Source organism: Drosophila virilis, chromosome 3 (assembly GCF_030788295.1).
Source record: "Drosophila virilis strain 15010-1051.87 chromosome 3, Dvir_AGI_RSII-ME, whole genome shotgun sequence".
Taxonomy (NCBI): domain Eukaryota; kingdom Metazoa; phylum Arthropoda; class Insecta; order Diptera; family Drosophilidae; genus Drosophila; species Drosophila virilis.
In genome coordinates this window covers 23,822,861-23,847,718 of record NC_091545.1, presented here as the reverse complement: position 1 = coordinate 23,847,718, position 24,858 = coordinate 23,822,861, and the positions used below count along the sequence as shown (strand labels likewise).

At 38.2% G+C, this 24,858-nt stretch overlaps 5 protein-coding genes across 10 annotated transcripts in view; 4 read left to right on the top strand and 1 right to left on the bottom strand.

The window, feature by feature from the left end:
* AstC-R1 (Allatostatin C receptor 1) overlaps positions 1–24,858 on the bottom strand; it is a 171,336-nt gene that overhangs the window by 80,988 nt on the left and 65,490 nt on the right. For all 4 annotated transcript variants that reach the window (XR_004303507.2, XM_002048337.4, XM_070207975.1 and 1 more), the window contains one exon: positions 12,632–12,750. The gene's annotated coding sequence lies outside the window, so the exon portion shown is untranslated. The remainder of the gene's footprint in view (positions 1–12,631; positions 12,751–24,858) is intronic.
* LOC6624429 (angiopoietin-related protein 1) lies at positions 2,617–3,928 on the top strand. Its single transcript, XM_002048331.4, has 3 exons — positions 2,617–2,746; positions 2,802–3,598; positions 3,662–3,928. Exons 1-3 carry the CDS (start codon positions 2,660–2,662, stop codon positions 3,789–3,791), a joined length of 1,014 nt encoding a protein of 337 aa, XP_002048367.2. The 5' UTR covers positions 2,617–2,659; the 3' UTR covers positions 3,792–3,928.
* Positions 3,946–5,474, top strand: LOC6624303 (fibrinogen-like protein 1). Of its 3 annotated transcripts, none has more exons than XM_015174977.3 (4): positions 3,946–4,067; positions 4,135–4,247; positions 4,305–5,227; positions 5,285–5,474. In XM_015174977.3, exons 1-4 carry the CDS (start codon positions 4,064–4,066, stop codon positions 5,412–5,414), a joined length of 1,170 nt encoding a protein of 389 aa, XP_015030463.1. In that variant the 5' UTR covers positions 3,946–4,063; the 3' UTR covers positions 5,415–5,474. The 3 variants fall into 3 exon arrangements, with proteins under 3 accessions (XP_015030463.1, XP_070064209.1, XP_070064208.1); XM_070208108.1 differs by lacking the exon at positions 3,946–4,067 and having other exon boundaries at positions 4,117–4,247; positions 4,305–4,628; positions 4,698–5,227; XM_070208107.1 differs by lacking the exon at positions 3,946–4,067 and having other exon boundaries at positions 4,117–4,247; positions 4,305–4,628; positions 4,695–5,227.
* On the top strand, positions 21,519–22,352 carry LOC6624170 (gamma-glutamylcyclotransferase). Its single transcript, XM_002048329.4, has 2 exons — positions 21,519–21,924; positions 21,996–22,352. The coding sequence occupies exons 1-2, from the start codon at positions 21,590–21,592 to the stop codon at positions 22,312–22,314; spliced, it is 654 nt and encodes a 217-aa protein (XP_002048365.1). The 5' UTR covers positions 21,519–21,589; the 3' UTR covers positions 22,315–22,352.
* On the top strand, positions 22,859–24,767 carry LOC6622212 (gamma-glutamylcyclotransferase). Its single transcript, XM_015174981.3, has 4 exons — positions 22,859–23,012; positions 23,922–24,086; positions 24,143–24,279; positions 24,347–24,767. Exons 2-4 carry the CDS (start codon positions 23,982–23,984, stop codon positions 24,660–24,662), a joined length of 558 nt encoding a protein of 185 aa, XP_015030467.1. The 5' UTR covers positions 22,859–23,012; positions 23,922–23,981; the 3' UTR covers positions 24,663–24,767.

Below are 24,858 nucleotides of genomic sequence, written 5' to 3'. Positions count from 1 at the left end.
TGACCGCTGGTTGCGCACTGAACAATGAAGCTGCATTGCGTGCAGTATGAGAACTTCTCAGAGAGTTTTACAGTTGGGCTACAAACATAGAAACGATGCGGTGAAGTTCAAATACACTTACGAAACCAATTCAATTGATATTGAAACAAGTTTTTACACAGTTTGAAAACTGGGGACTCTAAACTAAAGACACACAAATGCCGCATAATCCCATAGCTACGTTAAAAGCTATTTAATATAAAAAAAAAAATTATGCATATTCATAATTGCCAAAAAGCATAAAGCATCATAAGAGCCAAAAAAATGCTAACAAACTTATGTTCCCTTAAGGGACCCGTCACGTCCCACTTTCGAGAAGAGTATTTAGCATGAAGCATTTGCTGACCCAGGGCCACTCGTTCCCGTTCAATCTATGGCAATAGACTTCAATTTGTGGGTAATGGAGTGAGTGTGTAGCTTCGTGTGTAGTATGTATGTGGGTTAGCAGATCGCAAATGTTTGTGCTTGGCAAGTGTTGGAAAATGCGGCAACTGTGGGTAGAAAGCAAGGCATATCAACAATTGCACTAGCTGCTTGTCGCTCTCACGCGGCCTTTTGTTTTAGCACAGCACAATTGCAATGTACAGATTGCCTGGGCAAAATGTTTTTCATTTTTCCATCAACCAGTTAAGACACACATGTACCGGGTGCGTTAGTATTTGTCTGCACATGCTCTCGCTCTCGTTCTGGCCATGGCTCTCGCTGAAGGTCAGGCACTCGCATATTGATTATTTGGAATTTCATTAGCAGGCGAGCCAAAGGCAAAGACGAGTAGAGCTAGGAATTATGATGCTCTGCCTGCATTCTTATGCACTTGACCATATGCTGCATCCTGGGCAGACAGTGGAAAGGGATAACCAGCTGCTGGCAAGGATGCGAAAAGTGGTTGGCCGGCAGAGATGGTTTTTGCGCTCTCAGGATTTTAATGGGCTTGCCTCGGTGTCTGGTTAGACAGGATGGTACACGGCACATGCAGCTGCAAATGCAAATCCCCCTGCGCCATACAGACCGAGGCCAAGTTGAAGTTTGAGGTCAAGCACAAGCACAGAAACCACTTAAAAGTCGCTACGTGCGCCAAGCAGCGACTCCCAAGACTGTTGAAACCGGATACAAGCGCCAACTTATTGCCATATTGATGCAGCAAACTCAGCTGTCAGTTAAATTATGAAAACAGCTCGAGGCGCTTTTATAAGTGTGCAGCACAGTGTAACTCGATTTATCCTCAAACTTTTCTTTCAGTCTTCAAGCTAATTAAATTCCTTTTAAGCTAATATTGCCAGGTCGTCCCCCACTCTATCGGCTCTACATTTCCAATTTGAATTTCAAAACCAAATGGGTGCAAATGTGGGCCGCATTCAGTCTACGACTTCAAAGCGAGCCAGTAAATTCTATATATTTTGACCCAATTTATTGCGGCCAATACAAACTCATATCTATATATGTAGGGAAAAAATCAAACTAATGCTTCACACTTCATAAATCGGGCATTGAAAATGAACAGATTAAAGGCATGGCCAGCAAATTTCATTTGATTTTCAATTTTCTATTTTCAAACTAAAAATACAACAAAGTCGCTTTATAAATACATTAGCACCTCAATATGCCAGCAAATGGCTCGAGATACACATACACACACACTCAATCTATGTGTGCTGGCTATCCAAACAAATTTGCGTGCAACTTGGTGTGTGTATGTGTGTGTGTGTGTGTGTGTGTGTGGCAGAGCGCACACACATTGTTAATAAAATGATATAAAAGAGCAAATTAGGCAAATTGGCTTATGGCTAACGGCTAATGGCAAATACCACAATCAGGTGGAATACTCACGAGTACGAATTTTTCACAATTGAGCAATAAAAATAAACATTGAAATTTAATTTAAATACAAAATAAAATGGACAGCAAATTGCCAACGGGTCGCCGAGAGTTTCTCTGAATGAAGCAATTGCAAGGTGCTTCATAGCTATTAAAGTGGGTGTTGACTAAAGGCGAAAAGTGAAAACGCAATCCGCATTTCAATATTCTATTGATTTACCATGCAAATTTAACTTGCAATCTTAATTGAATCTAAGCCAGTTAAACTTATAGAAAATAACGTTTCGTTTTAAGAGCATATTAATGTTTGTAAGTAAGTATTCAATTAGCAAGCAAATATATGGAGTAGACGGATATAAGGTTCTTGGCGGCTGTTACTCACCGGCCATAAACAAATGGTTATCTGTTTTATCAACATAAATATTAAGTTTCGCACAAACTAAGAAGTGTTTATTAAAACAAACATAAAACTACATAATTTAGATGAAACGGCGCATTTATATGGGTCTCATAAGACCCGACTTGAACTTGGCAACTTGAAAATGCTGCACAGGAGCCTTATATATAGGTATATAATAATGAAGTGAAATTTCTTATCAAATTAAGTAAAAACAATCTTTTAAGCGATGTAACGTGGGTAAGTATGCATTCATGTGATAAGCTAACATTGATAAGTGGATAAGCTCTGAAAAAAACATTCGGCAAACAACAACTGGGCTGTAAAATACAAAGGTAATTCACAGCTTCTGTTTAGTTCCATCTTAAAATTCATTCGCACAACACGCTATTCACATTTTAAGAGAAAATGCTGCGAAGAGATAAACATTTCGCATATATTCTGCTTTTGGAATATTTCACGATATGTGCAGCATTGAAAAATGAAGATAACGAGGTGAGCGAACATGTGTTAAAAGTTCTTTTATAGCATTTATGATTTCCATTTACAGTTGGACAATGTCATCCAAAGTAAAAACATTCACATAGTCGATCTACAAGGGACTCTGGGATCTGTGGAAATAAACGCGACATATAAGGACATAAGAACAATAAATTTTGCAGGAAAATCAAATGAAAGTATTTTATCGGATTTTATCGGAACGAATCTGATGCAGTCTCCGGTAGCTCAAACAGAAGATCTTACAGCCATCATAGGACAGTTACAGGCTCAAATAAATAATTTAAATGACTCCGTGATCTACTTAAAGAAATTGATCTCAATGAAATTTGAAGAAAAGAAAGCAACTAGCTGCTCTCTCCTCGATATATTCGATAGTGATCAATTGATAAATGTGCCTGGTATCGCACCATTTGTCGCTCTTTGCCATTCTCGCGGTGCAGAAGCAGGTTGGATTGTTATACAGCGCCGCTTCGATGGAAGTCTTGGCTTCTACAGAGACTGGAGCGCATATCGCAATGGCTTTGGATTCTATAATGGCGAATTCTTTCTAGGCCTAGAATACATTTACCGCCTGACTAAATCACGGCCTTATGAATTGTATATAGAGCTCGTTGATTTTAAAAACCAAATGTACTACGCACGATACGATTCCTTCCTTATTGGCAGCGAGGAGGAACAATATATGCTGAAGTCCCTGGGGGCATACAGTGGCAATGCTGGCGATTCATTAAAATATAATCTTTATGATAAATTCTCAACCTACGACAATGACAATGATAGATGGCCGAGAGGCAACTGTGCCAACTATTACGAAAGTGGCTGGTGGTACAACTGGGATGCAAATAGGTTGGAGGAGTCAAACATATTTCACCGATCGAACACTAATTTCAATTTCTTTCTTTAATATAGTAATCTCAACGGCAGATACTTTAAAAGCGGCGAGAAAAATGTAAAAGGCATTTGGTGGTACACAATGCGAGGCTACTACTCGTTGAAATCTGTGAAAATGTCAATCAGACCAAAGTATACATTAGTGTGACTAATATGAAGGCAAAAACACACTTGGGAATTGCTACAAAGTAGGCACACTTGAAATAAATATAAATAAGAAATAATATAAAATAATACATTTATATTGCCATGTCAGCAACACAATAAAGCACACATTAAAAGTAATATATTAAATGGGTTTCTAATATTTCTATAAGCACGCCGATTGTTATCGCGTGAACTGAGAAGCCTCGACGACCTAAAAGCTTCAGTTATCTCTGCTTTTCAATTATATATGCAAGCAGTGTATTTGATAAGTGCATGAGTACAGAACGCGCAAATTTTTTGTTTTATTAACTTGATGCCCAGATTAATTCAATATTTACTTTCAGACACACTGCGAAGAGCAAGCGGCATAATGCGCATTAAGGAAGTGTATATATTTAAGCTCCTGCTTATGGCAGCAGTTACAGTGTGTGCCACATCGAACAGTGTCGAGGATAACGTGAGTAGAGTCAGTTTAACGATACATGTGTAGCCAATTATATTTGGTTTTTTATAGCCGATTGATTCGAAAGATCAATGTAACGCGTTTTGCTTCAATACGCTGAAGCCTCTGCTGGACAATGCAATGGAAACTAAAAAGAAGATTGAAAACTGTGAAGTCTCCATTCAAGATAGAGATGAGAAACTACAGAAACTCCAAAAGCAGCTGGTAGCCAGTGAAATGAATGCATCAATTTTCAACCAAATTGAAAATATTTTCAACGAGAAAATTAAATATAAGGACAAGCTGATCGCAGCACTAGAAGAAAAGAGTGGCAGCGACCAAAATGAAATCGATTCAATCAAACGGCAACTAGATGCTAACACCGAAGCTCTTAAGGTACTAAAAACCCAATTAGCCAGTTTAAATAGTACTGTTTCCCTTCACAACTTCAACGCCAAACAGCAGCATGAAAAATTGGTCCAAGTAAAAGCCATGAACTGCGTACCATTTGAGAACTCAACGGCCATTCATGACATAGATGTTGCCGGCTTTGGTAAGGTATCGGTTCTTTGCGACGGTCAAACAGCCGGACCCGGTTGGACAGTTGTTCAGCGACGTTTCGATGGTAGCGTTGACTTCTACAGAAACTGGTTTGAGTATCGCGAAGGTTTTGGCAGCTTAACGGGAGAGTTCTTCTTGGGCCTGGAAATACTCTATCACATGACCAAGTCTCTGCCCTATGAGCTATATATACAGCTGGTTGATTTTCAAAATGTTTCACGACACGCCCGTTATGATAGCTTTCTAATTGGCAGCGAGGACGAGCAATATATGCTGAAGTCCCTGGGCACATATTCGGGAAATGCTGGCAATGCCCTTAGATATAATCTGTATGACAGTTTCACAACCTATGACCAGGATCACGATGGGTGGACCTCTGGTAATTGTGCCGAATGGTACTCAAGCGGTTGGTGGTACAATTTGTATGGCAACAGGTAGTTTAATCTCGTATAATGATTGGTTTAAATATTAATACACATATATCTTTGTAGCAATCTCAATGGTAAATACTTTTATGACGAAGTCAATAACGAGAAAAGCATTTGGTGGTATAATTGGAAGGGTTACCATGCATTGAAATCAGTTCAGATGATGATACGACCAAAATATACTTCCATTTAAAGTGGATTTTTTGGTAAAATCGGACAAACGTTTATTAATATACGCACTAAATGCAAGCAACATACTTGTTTCCTTATGTCTTTAAGCGCTCCCTTTAGAGAACTCGTTTTGCATGCATTAAAGATCAATAGGTGCTTGGCGCCACAGCAACTGCCAAAGCATCGTCAGCGTTGAACAACTTTGCATAATCCATAATTTCCCCATTGCCACTTGGTTTTTCAGTTTGGTGGCAGCTCTTACACACGCACGCACACACACACACACACACACACAAACTCAAGCACAAACACTCGCCAGCCAAGCATCCTTTTCCCTACCACTTTAGCCATCTGTTCAAAGCCAAAATTCGCAGGAAATTGCGCAAATTTTGCGGCCAAATTGAAAAGTTCTTCAGCATTTGTCTTTTTTTTTTTAGCCCCTTTTTGTAGTGTCTAGTTTAGTTTGGGCTGAGGGTCGCCGTCGTTGGCAGCACTTATTGTGGTTTATGTTTTATTCTACACTCAGGCATCGCTGCCTGATTGCCACCATTTCGATACTTGGCTGAGCAAATAGAAAGTTTTTCTCAATTTTTTGTATTGAAAAAATGCATGCTGCGGATTCTGTGGTAACTTGCCCGTTGCATTTTCGCATGCAAACAACAAAATTTATAAACTATTTCGATTAAGTGTGCTCTGCCTTTTCTCGCCTGTAATCCGCTTCAGTAGCAAATTGCTCAAAAGTGCAGAGTTGTTGAGTCAGGCAATAAATTTTCGAATTGGTTTAGGTTTACTCTTCGCTGCAGTAATTGGACCCAAAGTCACGACTCGACCATATACTCGATACGTGTGAATTTCTTTTCAGCAGCACAATCAAAATTGACGCTAGCTTAGCTATTTTATTAAGCAGCTTTAGCCACAAAAGTCTTCTGAGGGCTTCTTAAAAAAACTCAAAGAAAATGAACAGCCAAATACAACTTGTAGCTGCTGCTATAATTTGCCTTTAACTTTTTGGTAGTTCTATAACAGAGAATTTTGTCGCCATTTAAGACATTTATATTCGAACAGAAAGGAGGAAAAATGTTGGCTTAGACACGGCTTGAGTATGCTCGACTAGAAGGTACTTGTGCCCAGCTCCAAAAACATGATACGAAAATATGAGCATGTGTGCACACATAAAGTAAACTACATTTCTTCTAATATTGTGCAGTTAAAATATTTACAATAATAAAACGATAGTCCACAAATTTATGATGTATATAATAAAAATACACAGAAGGCGCACACAAGGTTTGTTTGACATTAAATCACTGATTTGCAAACTCTCTCGCTCCCGTTCTAACATGTTCTGTGTATGAAATATCAATATACTCGAGTGTTTTCTACTCGTTGACAGGTCAACCTTAAATCGATCAGGGCTGACGAAAGAGGATGGCGCCCAGTGAATGAACCTTTTGGTCAGTCGACTTCCGTAAACAAAGCCGACAACTGGTTGTCTTCCTCTTCGTTATTATGTCCTCTGTTATTTTGCTTCCTTCCATTTTCTTGGCATTCTCGCATTCTCTGGCATAAACATGCTTAAAATATGTTGGTCATATAAATGGTTCAAGTCATGCTTTTAGGCAGCACCTAAAACAGTCCAACAATAACAAAAGCGCCCTGCATAGCTGGCCAGAACGATGTGCCGGTGCGCGAGAGTATGAAGTAAATTACTGACTGGCCAAATACGCCCACATTGTACTTGTACTGTGCCCGAGCAGTCATCAATTACGTGTAGTGCGTGAAACGCTCCACAAATTGCAGGCGTAAATTAGACGCGCCCAGACCTGCTGCCATAGCTCAAGTACGCTCTAAGTGGCCGTCAATGGAGTTGATTGAAAGAAATGGCAGAAAGCATAAAAATTGCAACTGATTAAAGGCAAAGTGCGTCGCTTAAAGCCGTTTGGCCCACAAATGAAAGCCGAAAAGACAAACGGCTGCGAAAATCTTGGCCTGAAATTTCAACGCATTGCGATAGCATCTTAATTACCCACACACGCACGCACAGACACCCACACAGACACGAGAGGACATCAGCGAGTCATTGACCCATTGGCACAGGGAACAAATTCGGTCAGCTCTTTAATATTCCGCAAGTCCATGCTGACTTTCAGTTTCTTTTTTCGCTCAGTCTGTATCCTGTTTTAATGCTGTTAAGGGTATACAACCCATCAATAAGTAGATATAATTAGCTTACATCTCTCTCTCTTTCTCGGTTGCTAAATAAAATATTTAATTAATTGCAAAATTATTTTGCAATTTCATGTACGAGACCGCAAGCGTTAAATTAATTTAGTTTATGTTCAAGCTAGGTAGAGGGTATCATATAGTCTAACTGCTGCCTTTTTTTTTGTATATTGAACGTTTTTTTTAAGGCGTCAAAGCGATAACAATTTCCTGTTTGCGTAAACTTTACGCTCTCACACTTGCTTGCTGGCCGACTGAAATTTCTACGGGCACGAGCAGAAGCCAGTGCAGGAGCAAGCACCAAGGACCAAAAGAAGTGGAAAACATTAATTACATAGTCCACACGCGCGTACACACAAATATGTACACACACAAACATACACAGACAAGCATACACGCAAGCACAGTGTACAGAAGCTGCACACCTAGGCGTATACGCAACAATGACAACAATTTGGGGCACATCGGTTGCCTACTTTGAGGGGGTGCCCCTTGGGCAACCAACACTTCAGCGCTCCTGTGTGTAATTCGAGTTTGTTTTGTGCTCCTCCTGTTTTGCCATTGTTTGTGTGGCCGTAGCTATTTATACTGGCCTACAAATGTGGCAGGCTCCATTTGGCTCTGTGTGCTTTTTGTGCCTTTTGCTTTCTGCTCTTGAGCTTCTCGGCTGATGGGCATTTTATTTGCTGACCATAATTGTGTCGAGCCCGGAACCACAAAGATTTGTCATTTCGGGCGTGCAACTTGACGCAGACCCCACGAAATGTGGTACGTGTTTTCTTTGAGAGGTTTTTTATACAAAAATAAGAGTGTGTCAGACTAGCAGATACTCTGTGTCCAACTGAAAGTGCATGCTTATTTCAAAGTCTGTCTAGACGTACTTTGCATATTTATACATTTGCTTCACGTGTCGAAAATAAATATGAGAATGTTTCAACATTTCTTAAAAAAATGGTAATACCCTTTGCAAGGGTATAAAAGTACTGCCCACATCAGTTTCTGTTTTGGTATTTGTAATGAGCTTCAATTTCATGACATTTAAGTGGTTTCACTTGGTCAGGTTTCATTTTTGTTTTGTGCAGACAAATTATAGAAGTCTTTATAATGAAGCGCATTTGGGTGCTATAAATTATTTATCGATTGGCGATTCCGAGGAAACGCAAGTACTTTCTACATTTGTTATTGCCCAACTATTTGGATTCTCTAATTTGCTTTTATCTCGTTTTAAGCACGTTTTCGCATTTGATTTAAAAACGGTTGATTGAAATTTTTACATTTTATTTTCAGATTTATGAACATGTTGCGTCACCGGTTTTTCGTGTTTTTCAAGTAAATTAAACAAGCTTAAATTAATTAAAACTTTTGCTACTCTGTGGGTGTGCGTGTGTGTGTGTTTGTTTGTTATAAAAGTAAACTTTTTCTTCGTGTTACCATTTGCGAAACTCATTTGAAATCCCAGCGAATAAGCCGTGAATCGCAGCTCAAAGTAGAGCTAAAAAGTTTCGTCAGAATTTGAAATTAAAAGCCAAAACCAAATGGGACTTATACATGTGTATAAAAAAAAAAAAAAAAAGGAATAGGCCCCAATCATTTCAACATCATGAGTAGCAAAAAACACCCCAAAACAGAAAATATGCAGAAATAAATAAAAATGCCAAAAGACGATATACACAAGCCGTAAGAGGAGCCAACACGCCAACAATAAACGAATGGGCCTTGGACAACAACACGGTATACGTTTGCCGCCTCGGCCATTAGTCATTATTGACACATTCTTTCCGCCTTTTTCTAAGCCAGTTCGCCAATCTGCCAATCTGCCCGTCCGTCAGTCACCCAGTTTGGGTACCATTCTTTTTCTTTTACTTGTCGCTTTTGAGAGGATTTGCGCTGTCGTGTTGCTTCTAAGTGATATTTCCGCTTGACCTACCATAATGTTAACATTTTTGTTTGTCTTCTATTTAACTATATCGACATGTTTTCCATATCAACCGACAGAGGAAGCGCATGTTTAAGCGCAATTACTCAGTAGCTTATACTTTCTATTAAGTTGAGCTCAACACGGAATCGTTATTTATAATTTGCGTGTAAACTATATAAAAACAATTATTGCATATCTGCATATTTTCTCCATTTTCTCGACATTCTAGGGAATTTTCTAGTCTCTATTTCATAGAAAAAAATAAAATAATATATAACCAAAATTGTGGAAGAAATATACGAAATACGAGCCTTTTTTGTTTTTTCTCTTGCTCTGAGGATTAAAGTTCGAAGATGAATGCTGTTAATTTGCTAAACAACAGATGAAATGATCTCATATCGTAAAAAATACAAGAAATACGGGTCAAACATGAAAATGTAGTTTTTATGCGAGCTTAGCCTTGTGATGTTCAATTTAAAGGTAGTTAAGTGTAGAAATTATTGTTCGTCGTGCGATAAAGAACTAAACTCTCTCGTACACAAAAATGTTATATAGAGTGTTAATGTTAGTACAATCAGGATGTGCTTCAGTTTATCCATAAGCCTACAAATTGAAGTGAGTGAGTAAGAGATAATGCTCTTCAATAAAATACTCTGTACACATGCTATAAATAATATATAGAAAGAACTTTATGAAAAATATATACTTTAAGGGTTTGGCGATGCTTTTTTCTGCCTTTAACATAAATACATTTTGGAAATTTCACCCATTTTGTTTAGAGAATATTATTATATTGTATATTATATTCGATCAAATAACAAGACATTTTTTTAGTATTATCAATTTGATTTTCCAAGCTCTCTGTCAATATAGTACACAATGTAAATTAAATTCCTTACTGCCCTTACTAATTTACACAAAATACTTGGTAAATGATTTATACAGAATTGTTATCGACTTAATTAAATCACCAATAGGCAAATAGACTTAAATTTCAACAATAGATTTTAATCTGGCGGAACAATGGCGCCAAGTACTAAGCAATTTTAATATCAAGTAACTTTTACTTCGGATCATTCAACTTTAATGCCCACTAAGTGCAGTTTACCATGAAACCGCCTGTTTAAATAACAAATTCCCAAATATGTAGTTACACAATTGTCCGTCCATTTAAATCGAGTGTAAATGTTTATTTAATCGTACAGACCAAAAGCGAACCAGCTACAAAGTTTATTGTGAACTCAATTAAAGCAACGCCTCGTTGGTTAGTTGGGTTGGTTTGTTGGTTGGTTGGCTGGTTTCCTGACTGGTTGGTTGGTTGGCTTTTTTTTTATTTTGCTGGGCTGGTTCGGGGAGCTCGTTGCAGAACAAACACGAATGCCAAATATCAAAGCAAAAGGCAGTTCAGAAAAATGTTGCCGATTCCTGTTACAAAATCAACTAAAACAACGAATACAAAAGAAGCCGCTAAGTAAACACCAGCACAATAACAATAACAATGGCAACAGCAACATCAACAACAACAACAACAGAAGCAACAACAACAAGAACAACACAAAGTAAATAGAAAGAAATGTGAGCAAGTTGCACAGTTGTTCAGTCTGTTGGCTTGTAAGTTGGCTGAGATACAAAACTGCAGCGCCAAAGTCACACGGCTAACAGTAGCTGTGAGCCGACAACTGGGCGGTATGTTGGGCGCCACTGGGGCGTAACCTGGCAACTAAATAAAGGACAGCACAAAAGGCAGCTAAGCTAAAATCACAACGGAAGGCCTCACAATAGAGCCTCTTAGGATATCCATGGCTCATGCACTTAGCATCAGGTTGGAGCCCAGGAATTGCGCCCTCGCTTAAATGAATAAAGAAAATATTTAGCATAATTAAATGTAACTTGAAATGCCAAAATAATAATTAAGGTGACAGCATAATGAGTTTCTCCACCCACAGCAAGCGGCCGTGTTTTTCTCAGCCGTCTTAGCCGACCTCCTCGTCCTGGCTCTCAGGCTCACGCAAAGCAGGCTACGTCAAATGGAAATTGATTGAAGGCTGAGGCAAGAGCCAGCGGATGGAACGTAAAAGTAATTGAATACAAAGCATACTGCGGGTGAGGGCCAAGTGGCGAAAGGTGCTGAAGTGTTAAAAGCAAAATAAACTGAAGAAAATCAGCTGCAGTCTCTATATTAGCCCCTTAACACAAAACCTGTATAGATATGAGGCTCAAATCAACTGCTCAGCTGAACTATTTGGCAGTTTCCTGAAGTTCAATCAACATGGTGCATGAAAACTCAATGCCTGCGGCTGACTTGTAGGCGGCGCCAGCCAGATTGTTTGACTTCTTTAACTTGAAATTGGCTACAAAATGAATTGCAAGACTTTCGCCTGCGTCGGACACATTTGAAGTGTAAGCTCGAGTATAAAATGGTTGTCCAGCCTAACACAATGCCCCGTCATCACATTCAAATAAGACTTTGTATATCATAGCTAAACTGCCTAATATTTAATATATATATAAATATTTCATGGGTAAGACTTGAAGTATTTGGACGGACTGGACTACAAACATATGTCGACTTTAAAAACAATCAACTTGTTTTACTCATGCTTAACTTAGTTACCCCTTAGAGCAAATTAATTCATTAGACCCATATAAAATTCTTTATCTTTTCAATTCAAGTTTTCGCGTTACTTGGTTTTAGTGCTTGCTTTTATTACAATTATTTACCTTTACAAAGTAAGTTAGTATCCCTCCACTTTTATTTCTTTAGACAATTTGAATATACATTGGAGGAAAAAATATATAAATGGCAATAACTCCTAAACTAAATCGGTATTTGGATGAGACTGCAAAAGTGAAATAATATAGTGAAATAATTACTTTTCGACAAGATGATCGGGTTTCAATCAAGACTTTTTAAGTAAAAAAAAATACTCATAAGAACAGATGAATATCAGACGATCAAATTTAAATGTTCTATAAGGCGACTAGAAAAATAAAGCACGATGAAATTTTATCGATGTATCGAAATGCTATACGAAACAAAATAAGCCATGTTTAGGTAATTTTTTTAGCACGATATAAAAACTATAAAAACCACTTACCTTAGCATTACTTATATAGCTGCTTTCGACGCCAATGCGATGGGCGAGAAGCGTAGAGGATTAAGGGTGGAAGGGGGCTGGCGCCGTGGAGCAGTTGAAGCACAGCTTGCAACTGAATGCTGCAATATATAAATTGAAAATTGAAATAAATAGTCAAGTGGAAAGTAGATGCAAACCGAAATGTTTGAATGTTGGCTTGCAAGTAAACCAATTAAATTACGAACCAGACTGAGAGACTGCTTTGTGTGTTTCGACAAACCACAAAGTGGCTTCAAAATTTTTTGCAAAAATATTTACGGAATTTTGCATTTGTATGCAATGTGAGAAAACTAATGCCCTGCAATGCTCCTGGAAGGATTTGTATGCATTTGTCAAACAGCAAATACGTTTTCAACTACTGTCAGGAGAAAAAGATATTCAGAACGCACAGTACCACACACATACTATGATTTAAGAGTTCCATTCAAAAGCCCCAACAGTTGCCAGACAAGCGAATTTTTGTGGTCTCGGCTTTGAAACTTTGACATGGTCGTCGGCCACTCTCGACCCTTGAGGGCCTGCAAATTTAACTCATTAAATTTAAAGAGGCTTACGAAAAAGTTTCCTCGTTTCGACAATCCGCAGCACGTTTTATGACAGGTGGGCTAGGGCATCTATTCAACTGGCGAATGTTGAATGGAAATTGCAATAAAATGGCGCCTGAAAGTATGCCGCAACCTTTTTTTTTTTTTGGCAGCTTATGCTAATGCATAAATTAGCTGCTAGCAGGACAATTAAAAAAAAGTTGCCTCCTAAAATTAGGCATTACATTTTATTGTTTGCTCAACTTTTAAATGGCTTGTGATTTATATTGTATGGCAACCGACAAAATGCTGAAAGGCAAACTAAGCCAAAGGCAAAGATACATATCGAAACGTTTTTTTTATTTGCTTAATTAACAGCTTAGCTTTATGCCTGATTTCAAATGATATGAATAAAACGACTGACATGTAGACAAGATTCCATCTGGGAGACACTTTTACTCAACCAGTTAGGCAATCCTTTTCGTACGACTTTAGATGTGCGCATAATAATACTGATTATTCTACAGGGCATTACATTCATTGCTCTCATTAGTGTTCGGCCCTCAACTGTTGTCCTTACGATGCCTCTGACAGCTCACGGACTTACGTGGCGTGCTATAATTACCCAGAAGAACAGTTAATGACTGACTGCCAAAGGATTTGCTCTTAACCAGAAACTGGTAAAGGGGCAACATTAAGTATACGTACGTTGATTGTGCGTGTGTGTGCGGCTTGGCTTTTCTTTAGAAATATACTCTATATGCATGATAATGTTGTGCGAATGTTGGCCACAGGCAGCTAAAAATAGCTATATATTATTGGGCATATCGATGTATGAGTATTAGATAAGATGCAGACGAGTTTGGTTCAAAATGCAAAAACTCACCAACAGAAATGCTTTAATCCGGTTTCAGGCTATAGAAAGAAAATTAGGTTTACGAGCCGTATTTTAAGGCAGTATATTGTGGCGCCATCAAATTTACATATTCGGCCAAAAATTAACACTTAACTAAAATTTACATTTAATCTTCTGGCGAAATGTGCACTGCGGCATTTTGTTAAATATTAGATTTGCCATTTGGTAGGCAGCTTTCGAGCGCTGCCACTTGAAATTCAATTAATTACGGCACCTGGGCGAAACCTGACGCTTTATTTTGGCACGTGATAAATTAATTTAAGCCAAAAACGTTTCGTGTAACGTTTGCATATTGCGCGACTGGCCAGGTGCTTGCGGCTAAGGATAGGCGACATAGGCGTGCCCGTTACAGTAGTAACAAGTTTACAATGCCACGCCGAGTGAAAGAGAGATGGGTAGTTGGGGGGGCTGGGGAGCACGGCGGCTAATTGAGTTGTGCTCAACCGTATATAATGCCAACATTTTATTTTGGCAATGAAGTTTCGCACTGTTTGCCATTGCACGCAATTTCATGTCGCCCCTAATTACTAGAATATTTGAATGCCATGCAAATACTGGGCCCAAATCAATTGGGAGCACTTTAGCTGACCTCTAACCCAGACTATTGAGACAATCCCAAATGCTGGCGCCTGAACCCGGCTCAAGGCCTCATTCGCACTCTTGACAGCTCAATTTACTTGCCCCCACTAATTAAAACGCAGCACTGACTGCGCCTTAATCAGCGTATTAATCTCAGTTTAGGGCACAGACCGTACCGAGACACAAAGCAGAAGGCCTGGCCTTGAGCTTTGCCGTTTTGAATGCCTCACTTTTGACATCATTTGCCCATTGTTGCTTCTAAGCTAAGTATTGTTGTTGTGGTGTTATACGCTATCAGCAATGATATATATATATATAACGCAATGCGTTACGCTTTAGGGTATAGATAAGGTCAATTTGATCTATCCGCCTGCTTCAGATTATTTTTAAACTTTCTTCAAGAAACTGAAATTGCGACAAGATCAGACAAAAATGTAAAATCTAAACTATTTTCAATATTTTCCAATAAATGCGAAAGTGTATAAATTCTTCGACTATAAATTTATAGCCGAGGCAACTTATTTTACGTATTTTATTTTTGTTTTTGACATAAAACAAATTCTCGGGCATTTGTTTATTGTTGTGGATTTTTCGGCGCTTTTGTCTAATATTCCACTTGACACGAAATATTATTAATTGGTCTAGACAAGAACAAGGCAGGCATGAAATTCAAAGCCAAGTTATTAAATATCTAGCAGGCAGATACCTAAAACTAAATTCTGACATGAGCCGAAGACAAAGCAAAGGGATACAATGGGCATATCTATTCGATTAAGCACGCACTTGATAAATGTACTTTAAGGATAGCTCTTAAGCTTATTCTGCATATCATTTGATATACTCATAAAGTTAACAGAGTTTACAGTCAGAGTCAAGTGCTTAATAAACGAGGCCAACAACTTCTTCATGTAGGCCAAGCAACTTGTCTGTTCTCTGACTCTCACTGAGACTTTATGGCACTTTAAACAAGTTTGATGAGCTTCAGCTCTGACAGGAGCAAAAAGGACAGCTGTCGAGTTGCTTGTCAGGACTGTAGACTGCAGATTGCAGTCACTTTTACTGCAGTTACCCGCACCCATGACTGACACGTGGAATAATGAGAACGTCTACCACTCTCTCTACAACTTTTATTGCTTACCGGAAGTTTTAAGTTAAACTTTTAATGTAATAATTTTATTAATATCGCACTTATTTATTATATAGCGCTATATATAAAATTTGTACACAATAATAATGTGGCTGGTTCTGTTTTTTTGTATGCTCTTATTAAAACACAATTTATCAATTATATTCCCTTGAATTATTGGAAATAAATATTTTAATAAAGAGGTTATACTAACAAATCACTTTATCACTTTTTTTCACTTTTTCTAATACTTATAAGTATATTAAAAAAAAAAAAAAACAGATAAAAGTGTAGTCTAGTCGGGAGATCCAGAATAGGCTTGCTGTCCCAGACTCAAGCTCGGAGTTCTTGTCAATCTTGCCACCGTCTCATTTCGCACAGAGAAGCCAACAATTCAATAATCCATACTCAACAATTCATTCCAGCAATTCAGAATGATGACAGGACTTCGATATCGATTGCAAAATATCAAGTTCCTAATTCTAATAGGTTTTGAGATCGACGCGTTCACGCATACGGAGAGACGGACGGCAAAACACCCAGACGGACAGACAGATGGGCATTTTAAGATCGATCAGAAATAGGAGTTGGAAATGCTTCGCTCTGCTAGTTACAGAGATTTGCAAATATTTATTATACCCTCTTTACAGATTATAAAAAGTATTAGATAAAACTTTCGCTGAACTTCAAACAAACCTTACGATGATAAATAATCAACGTAAGACATTGTCTTATTGGAAAACTTTAAAATGTTATAAGCAAAAGTTTCGTCCAAGGAGAACGCTCTTCATTATAAAGCATTCGGAAAATCCCCATACGATATTCATTTTCCACTACATACTACAATTTAAATTCTGGTATCTCTTGTGTAAGCGCTACTTCGCTAGTTCAGCCATTTGTTAATTAATTACAAGCCGCTGCATTTTGGCTCAAGTTTTTTATATGACTTATTAACATTGCAGCAGCCGCAATATTTGCACTGCAGCCCGAAATGCTGGCACATATGCAGTAACCATTATGCAGACAACTTTTAGGGTGTTTGCACTAGTGCACACTGTACTTGTCCCTGACTTTGCAATGCGGGTGGCGACAAGAGGAGTAAAGAGGGCTTAACAGTTGACTTTACCAACTACCGCAGCATAATGAATATTATGGTGTTTCGAAATTGTGTCTACATTTTTAATATAGCACTCATAATGCTTGTGGGGCACTTTGCTGTAGCTGAGTTTATTTCCATAAAAAGTAGTCGCATATGCTGCCGATGCAAAAGTGTACACAATTAAGTTGTCAATTGTAACGTAATTGATTGAATTTAGTGCTACACTTGCCACACATCATTCGATACCCAATTAAATGCAATTTGAACAACTTGAGTATCGGCAGCATTGCAAAATCCTTTGCACGGACACAGACTGTACCGATTCCCAGCAGCCGACTGCTGCAAGCCAATCCCATGAATATTCATATACCTCCGAATGCTGCCATGTCCTAACGAACCCGCCCACATTGTCGCCATAGAACACTGTATATTATGCTATACCTTATCGTCATTCCCACCCTTGGGGCTGTGTCATCCCATTGCCATTGTCGTTCCTATCTGCGCAGAGTTTCACGCACACATGAGCACACAAATGATCACAGTCATCGGCAGTCAATGCAAACACAAAGCGAGCAGCGAGGCATCCACGAAATACATCCTTAAATCTACATAAACATACTTAGATGAATACGCACATATACATTTGTACATAAATGTATAATGCATGTCACAGCAGAAGTTTTCGGTTTGCTGTACGAAAATATTGCTCATGTTTATCGTTAATCACCAGTAAAACAAAAGTATTTTCAACCAAGGGTATATCGGTTTAGAATCGCTTTGTTTCGCATCCTACATATAGCTATGAGCCAACCCGCGCAAGCAAATACTGAATTAATTGAAAAAATTCTTAAAAGTATGTTATATTAAAATACACGAACTGCGTGTAGGGTTCGAAACAGTTCTTTTTAGCTTTGTTTTTTTTTTTTTTTTGCAGCCCTGATCTTAACGAATGCTAATCAATATTCCAATATTCGCTCGTAATGTGCAGCATCATGAAATGTTTCTTTCCTTAGGCATGCTTTTATCATGCTTGTTGAATACAGGGCTCAAATTGATTCCATATATACATATGTATCTCGTGCCGCCTAACAATTTTTAATATGTCGCGATGTCGTTGTATTCTATCCCCTTTCTCACGTGACTACATTTGTTAGTGCTAGTTTTTGAGCATGTAAATATTATCAAGTGTCTTTGGCAGCTTTTCGCCTGTCGCATCCAACATACCCACACACACACACACACACACACACACATATATATACACACATACATCGGAGCCGAATGATAAATGGATTTTACGCTTCTGCGCGCATCTTCCCATTTGAGTTACACAGATACTCGTTTAACTTTAGCTTCTGGTAGATGCTTGTCGAAAAGTATCTACAGCTCAGCTGTCTGTGTGTCGCGTTCATTTTCAAAACTTTCACGCATCAAACTCGTGCCAAGCCAAAAAATTGATTATATGAGACATATTTTAGATTCAACTACACACACTGAGTATGCATTCTTTCACTACTTTGATCACGCTGATAGTTAGATAGTTAGGCGTGGAATGCTATTATAATATAGATTATTTTTCGTAATTGTTATCGTTTTCGACAAATGATTTTTATGAATATAATATAACTTTAATTGAGTTTCGGATTAAGCATTTATATAAAGGTTACACGCGTATTTACATATGATTAAATTAATTTAAAATAAATCATATTTGCTTTGCCGCACACATATATTAAAATGAATTAACGGTAAATTGAATATTTAGCAAAGCGTGAACCAATTAATTTACTCAAATGCACAGTCAACAAAAATAATGTACATTTAATGCAAATATTTGCACTTTTGCGCAAATTTGTAATACTTTTTTAAGCTCGGTAAATCTTTAAATCAGTCTAACTATGGGATAGGTATTTGTGAATGTGTATGTGAGCGTCTGTGCAAGCATAACATGTATCCATGAGATAGGTTTTCAGCAAGGCCTAACACGATACTGCCATTAACATGATTGAGCCACAAAAACCAAAAATCCACAATCCACTAGAAATTTCCCAAGTAAACGGATTAAATTTCTGTTTTTCGACAAATAAAAATCAAATACCATCACGCGATACCCTTTCAAAGCATAAGTTGTCGATTCATTTAGCTATTGAAAGGCTTCATAGCAAAATGTAATATACGTTTAAGTTCAAGCAAAACCCAAATGCTTAATAAATTATTAAAAAATGGATGAATTAAATAAAATAGATTTTCGTATTCAGCTGCAAGTGGCATGGGCTATGAGCTAGCTGGTGGACTTCTTCGTAAATAGCGTATAATTATAAACTCTTGAGAGAGTATCGTAATCAATTTAAGCATTGCAAATATAAACAAAGTTCTCAGTTGGCCTGATAAAGTCGGCATGTTTGATTTGTGCTGACAACGCGCCAAGGCAAGGGGGCGTGCCGCAGGATGTACGTGCCTGTGTGTGTTGGGTGCATGAGTGAGTGTGTGTGTGTGCGTGTGTGTATGAGAGTTTGTGCCAACTTTGGCAATTCAACTGCCAAGCTTTTCTCACAAGAAAAGTTCGTCAGGTTGACGCGTGTCTGACTGACAAATATTTGCATGCACAAAAAATTGCGCTCAGCTGAAAAAAAAATATGTTTCCAGGCTTAACGCAGAAAAATGCTGTAAATTATGCTGATAAGTTGAGGCAGCGGCAGGAGTTGAATGAATAAAGGGCAACTTGTGCTGATGTTGAGTGCCGACAATCAACGCCACATATAACCACACACTTCTACAAGGTACAACGAACAAATTATTGAAATTTTATTCCTCAGCACATTTCACTTAATCAGTTATGCATAAATTTGCACGCACACAAATGCCCTCTAATTGGGCGCGCTTTGAAAACGGGTTCGCTGAGCTTAAGATAATTAATTCACATGGAATGCTGCCAGGGTCAGGTCAGAAATGTTAGCTTAAATGCACTTCAATTGTTAAACCCACACGCATATTGTGCGGTCAAGTTAGATATAATTACGCAGTTGCATACGGCTGGGTTGACACTTCAATTGATAGATGAATGTTTTGCCAGCTCCCTAAACATGCCAACTGATAGCTGCGGCAACGGCAATAACAACAACAACAACAACAACAACATTATTATTATTAGCCACGTTTGTGCTGGCAGCCAGTCGGCTGCATGTCGCTATCGTTATGGCCATCACTGACAACCCAGTGATAAACTGCAAGATGGCAAAACATCATGAAGTCAATTATATAATGACGTCGCACGTCGCAGTCGGCAGACGTCAGAGCCAGCGTCAGCGTCAGCGTCGGCGTCGGCGTCAGCGGCACGCCGGTAGTTAACGTCGCCTTCGTCAATGCTCTCGCTTGACATGCTCGTTACAATTTATGTTTTGTTTGTATTGGCGGGTCGCTTGGTTATTGCACATGGCAGAAACATGGGTCAGTGCCAGAAAGTAATAGGGCGCGCCGGGGCTGGGCGGAGCGAAGGGGAGTTGTTTGTGGTCGCAGCAATTTGGCGCACTTGTTGTGCCAGCTGCATGGAGCATAGCTGAGCCCGAATAGCTGTCAATATAATTGTCGATGCTCGAATAGCTTTGACGCTCCATAAACCAGAGCTCTTTGGCATTGAATGGGTTGTGCATGATAAACAATACAATGACAGTTATGTGAAATGTTAATTGTGATACAACCTTAAGCTCTTAACTTGGCATCTTTGAATTATTTCCAATTAAGATACAATACTTCATAATTAAAGCACATTTATGGCGCATTTGTATATTATTAATCTATAAATAGCAAATTAATTTGCAAAAAAGAAACACAAACACAATGAATTAAACGGGCAATTCGTTTGGCAAAATAATGCCAAATGTTCATAAATTATAATTGAAAAAGAATTGGAAAATAAATAAGGCCAATCGCTGGCCATTAAATTTAATAGAAAAAATTGAAACTTTTCCATTCGCCAGAGAAATAAATAATTGAGCAGAGATTCGCTTTTTTTTTTTTTTTTTTTTTGCAAATTATGTATTTTGTAATACGCTAGAGAGCTGCAAATATTTATATTTTACAGGCACATTAGCTGTCAGTAAATGCGCAATACAGAATATAAAAGACCTGGTTATCTGATCTTTTGCGGAATTCAGAGTAAAAAATTGTTATACGCATTATGTTGCATTCGACTCTGAATGAAAAAAAAAAAAATCGTTTTTTATTTATATACAGTGCCCGTTTGTGTATTCATAATATTTATTAATTTTGATCTGCGCAACTCATGAAAATATTATATTTCAAGAGTATGTTCATATAATACCCTATTATTTGGCAATTTGATTTATGCCTTTTGCAGCTCATGACAATCATTATTTTTGTAAATTAAACGCAGACAGTTTTTAGAATCTTTTGGTATTATTTATGATTTTAAGTCGATTAGATAATTAACGATACAATACATATTAAATAGACTTTGTCGAAACGGTTTCAAAACGTACATCTTAGCTAGAATACCCCATATGTGTGCCCAATATCGCAGATAACGAACGGGGCTTACACCTTAATTAACAAAATCTTTCAAAGCTCAGTTGAGTTTTGAGCTGTCTTTGAGAAGGTTGTCTATAATCAGCACAACAATATATAACATTAATACGTATTGTTTGAAAGAATAGAAATGAATATATTTATTGCGTTAATCTTTTTGCTGGCGGCTGCCCGAACGGGCTACGGAGCGAGCTTAAACTTGAATCAATTGCTGCCCGAGGTGCATAACGATAGATTCTATTACTTTGCCTTTGGAAGTAACATGTTGGCGCAACGGATTCACATTCAAAACCCCACTGCTGAAATCGTGGGTCCTGTTACGCTTGAGAATTACCGCTTGGATTTTGCAACGTTGCCCTTTGACAGGTGGGATGGGGCTGTGGCTACCATTGTGCCGATGAATGGTGCTATTCTTTGGGGCACGCTCTGGGAAATAGATATGATTAACTTGGCGGACATAGACAAGTAAGCGAGCATGAAACACAGCTGAAAATTGTATTGAGTGAGTGCATTTTTCTATTACGTATGCTCTACAGCCAGGAAGGTGTTCACCTGCAACTTTACAGACCCATCACCGTGCATGTTAAGCTGCACGGCAATGATACGGACACTGAGATTACCGCGAGGGCTTATGTACTAGTGCATCAGCCTGAGAACAATGTGCATGCCTTTGCGCCAAATATGGTGCCCGACGATCGACAGCCCTCTAAAACGTATCTACAGGTACTTGTCAAAGGTGCCATTGAAAGCGGCATTCCGGAGAGTTATGTCAAATTTTTGAGGAGCATTAAACACAATGGAAAAACGGTTAAAAAGCTGGAGCAGGCTCTTCAGGTGCAATCCGTGGACTTGTAAATAAAAACATGCCAAATTAAAAAACAAATTTGAAAAGAGTGGCAAAAGGTGTTAAATATTCTATTATTGGTTGTAGTCTCTGCTACTTTTTATTTTAACTGTTCCTTGAAATTAGCCGAGTTTCAAGCCAGCTATTGAAAATTAATTGCTGTGTGTGGACAACGCGGAATTACAACGCAACTTTTCAAATGCAACTATTCCCAATTCTTAGTCGATTTTCGAACCACCAATAGCTAAAGCCATATTTTAAGTAGCTGATTTTCAAACCTACAAAATCTAAAGCTTAATTCTATACGTAAATAATCAGCTGTTCATTTTATATAATAATTATAATACTAATCAGAATTTATGTCACCTAAATTAAGTTTTCCGTTTAAGATTTTTCCTAACGGCCTTTATTTATATAAGCTAGTTGCATTTTGTCTGAGTTAATTCTTGAAAAGGGAATATGATATATATATATATATTGTACATGTTGGTGCAATACTTTTGTTGTGCAGTGCTTAAAACTATGGCGATGGTTATGCTCTCTTATTGTCAAACTCAGTAGCATGCTGTCAGCTGTGCCAGCTACGACGTGTAAACAAAGATTACAGTTTCTAAAGTGACGTGTGTCGTTTATATGTAACTATTAGTTATAATTCGTACCTGAAAAACACTTATTCTATTGATATTTACAATTAAATATCAAGAAGCACGTAAGTTTTATTTAAAATAAAATAGCACATTTAGCGCTCATAAATGTCAGCTGTTTGTTTAATATACAATTTAAAAGCTCTGACGTGGAAAAAGCTTTCTGCAAATCGCAATTGTAAATTCGGACTAATTTAAATTAAATGAAAGTCAATTACAATACACTAAACTTTAATAGTAAATGACATTTCTTAAACCACTTTTTTTAATTTATTTAAGAATAAATATTTGTATGCCTTTAATTGTATTTATTAATTGTTCAACAATCCACATTTAGCCAAGAACACACCCCAAAACAGCTTGCATTTACACTGCTTGCGAGCAGTTCAGTTGTGTTCACCTGTGACTGCAAAACCATTGAATCCAACGGCCCTTAAATATCTTAGAGGGTTTCAAATTTAAGAAAGCTATTTGTAATGCATTTAGAAGACAACTCCGAGCCTATAAGGTATATATATTCTTGCCTGTCTGTTTCTATGCAAACGGTTTTCAGTCTTAAAGATATCGTGACAAAATTTTTTAGAGGTCTATTTGTTCACACGATAAAATCGGCTGCCTGGAAAACTATCGAACACAAAGAATTATCGGGAATGAATAACCTTTTTGGTTCAAAAGACACATTGACCAAACATTGCATTGACTACTTTTGAGGAGTAAATTAGTTGCAAAGTGAGTTTTCATGTGGAAAAGATATCTAGATCAATCGAGCTTCACTTTTCTTTCAGCATCAGCATAGCAAATTGAACTAATATACTGTACGGCTCTTATAAGTGGGAAAGATCGCAAAAACAAAAACCTTATTATGCTACATATTCCATTTATTCACAACAATCCATCTTGTATATGATTGATTCAGAGTAGATACAATTTTTTGACATACACATAATTCGACAAATTCGAAACTCTTTTTATAGATACACGCACACAAATCTCAACTCCAGCTAGCTTTTGCGTTGGCAACGCTCAGCCGGCAAATGGCCAATAAATTCTATTATTTTGGCTTTGGGAGCAACATGCTGGCCCGTCGCATTCACATACAGAACCCGACGGCGCGGCGCATCGGAGCCGGCAAACTGGAGGTGAGAGTACATGGAAATTTCTTTGATTATTCATAATAATCATATCGAGATCGTAGAACTATCGCCTGGACTTTCATGGCGTCGGTTCCAACAGCTGGCTTGGAGCGCCCGCAACGATTGTGCCCACGCCCGGCGGTCAGGTATTTGGCGCAATTTGGGAGATTGATATGTGCAACCTGAAGGATTTGGATGAGTATGCGCTAAACACAAGGTCAATCTTTGTACGATACTACAACCTAACTATTTCCCATACACCATAGCCAGGAGGGAGTTTCTGCTGGCATCTATATACCCATCAGTGTGCCCGTTCACTCGCTGACCGACAAAGAGGAAGTCATATGTCGCGCCTATCACCTAAGCAAACAGCCGGACACAATAGTTCATGAACAGTCTGCCGGTAATGTACCCCACAATCGTCAACCCTCTCACACATATCTCAAGGTGTTGGTCAAGGGCGCTGAAGAGACGGGCATACCCGCCGACTATGTCAAGTGGCTGCGCGGTCTGCACCACAACGGGAACAATGTGGAGGCTATGGAATTAAAATTGGAGCTATCCAAAGTAGAACTCAGCTAATATTGACCATTTCGTCAGCTATTAGTGTATGTTGCCTAATTATGAGATAGTGTGTGCATTCTTGTATATAAATTTCAAGAGTAAAAATTTGTATTATTGTCTACATTTATTAATGTGTATTATTGTGACATTTCGAAAATGTGCACAAAATTATAAGGCTATCTTGTTGAAGCTTGGCCCAGATGTTGGTTAGGAA

Coding starts and splice junctions, on each gene's coding strand:
- LOC6624429 (XM_002048331.4), top strand. CDS start 2,660: ATGCTGCGAAGAGATAAACATTTCGCATATATTCTGCTTTTGGAATAT. Junction 2,747..2,801: donor TGAAAAATGAAGATAACGAG/GTGAGCGAACAT, acceptor TTCCATTTACAG/TTGGACAATGTCATCCAAAG. Junction 3,599..3,661: donor TACAACTGGGATGCAAATAG/GTTGGAGGAGTC, acceptor TCTTTAATATAG/TAATCTCAACGGCAGATACT.
- LOC6624303 (XM_015174977.3), top strand. Junction 4,248..4,304: donor CGAACAGTGTCGAGGATAAC/GTGAGTAGAGTC, acceptor GGTTTTTTATAG/CCGATTGATTCGAAAGATCA. Junction 5,228..5,284: donor TACAATTTGTATGGCAACAG/GTAGTTTAATCT, acceptor ATATCTTTGTAG/CAATCTCAATGGTAAATACT.
- LOC6624170 (XM_002048329.4), top strand. CDS start 21,590: ATGAATATATTTATTGCGTTAATCTTTTTGCTGGCGGCTGCCCGAACG. Junction 21,925..21,995: donor AACTTGGCGGACATAGACAA/GTAAGCGAGCAT, acceptor TATGCTCTACAG/CCAGGAAGGTGTTCACCTGC.
- LOC6622212 (XM_015174981.3), top strand. CDS start 23,982: ATGGCCAATAAATTCTATTATTTTGGCTTTGGGAGCAACATGCTGGCC. Junction 24,087..24,142: donor TCGGAGCCGGCAAACTGGAG/GTGAGAGTACAT, acceptor TCGAGATCGTAG/AACTATCGCCTGGACTTTCA. Junction 24,280..24,346: donor AACCTGAAGGATTTGGATGA/GTATGCGCTAAA, acceptor CATACACCATAG/CCAGGAGGGAGTTTCTGCTG.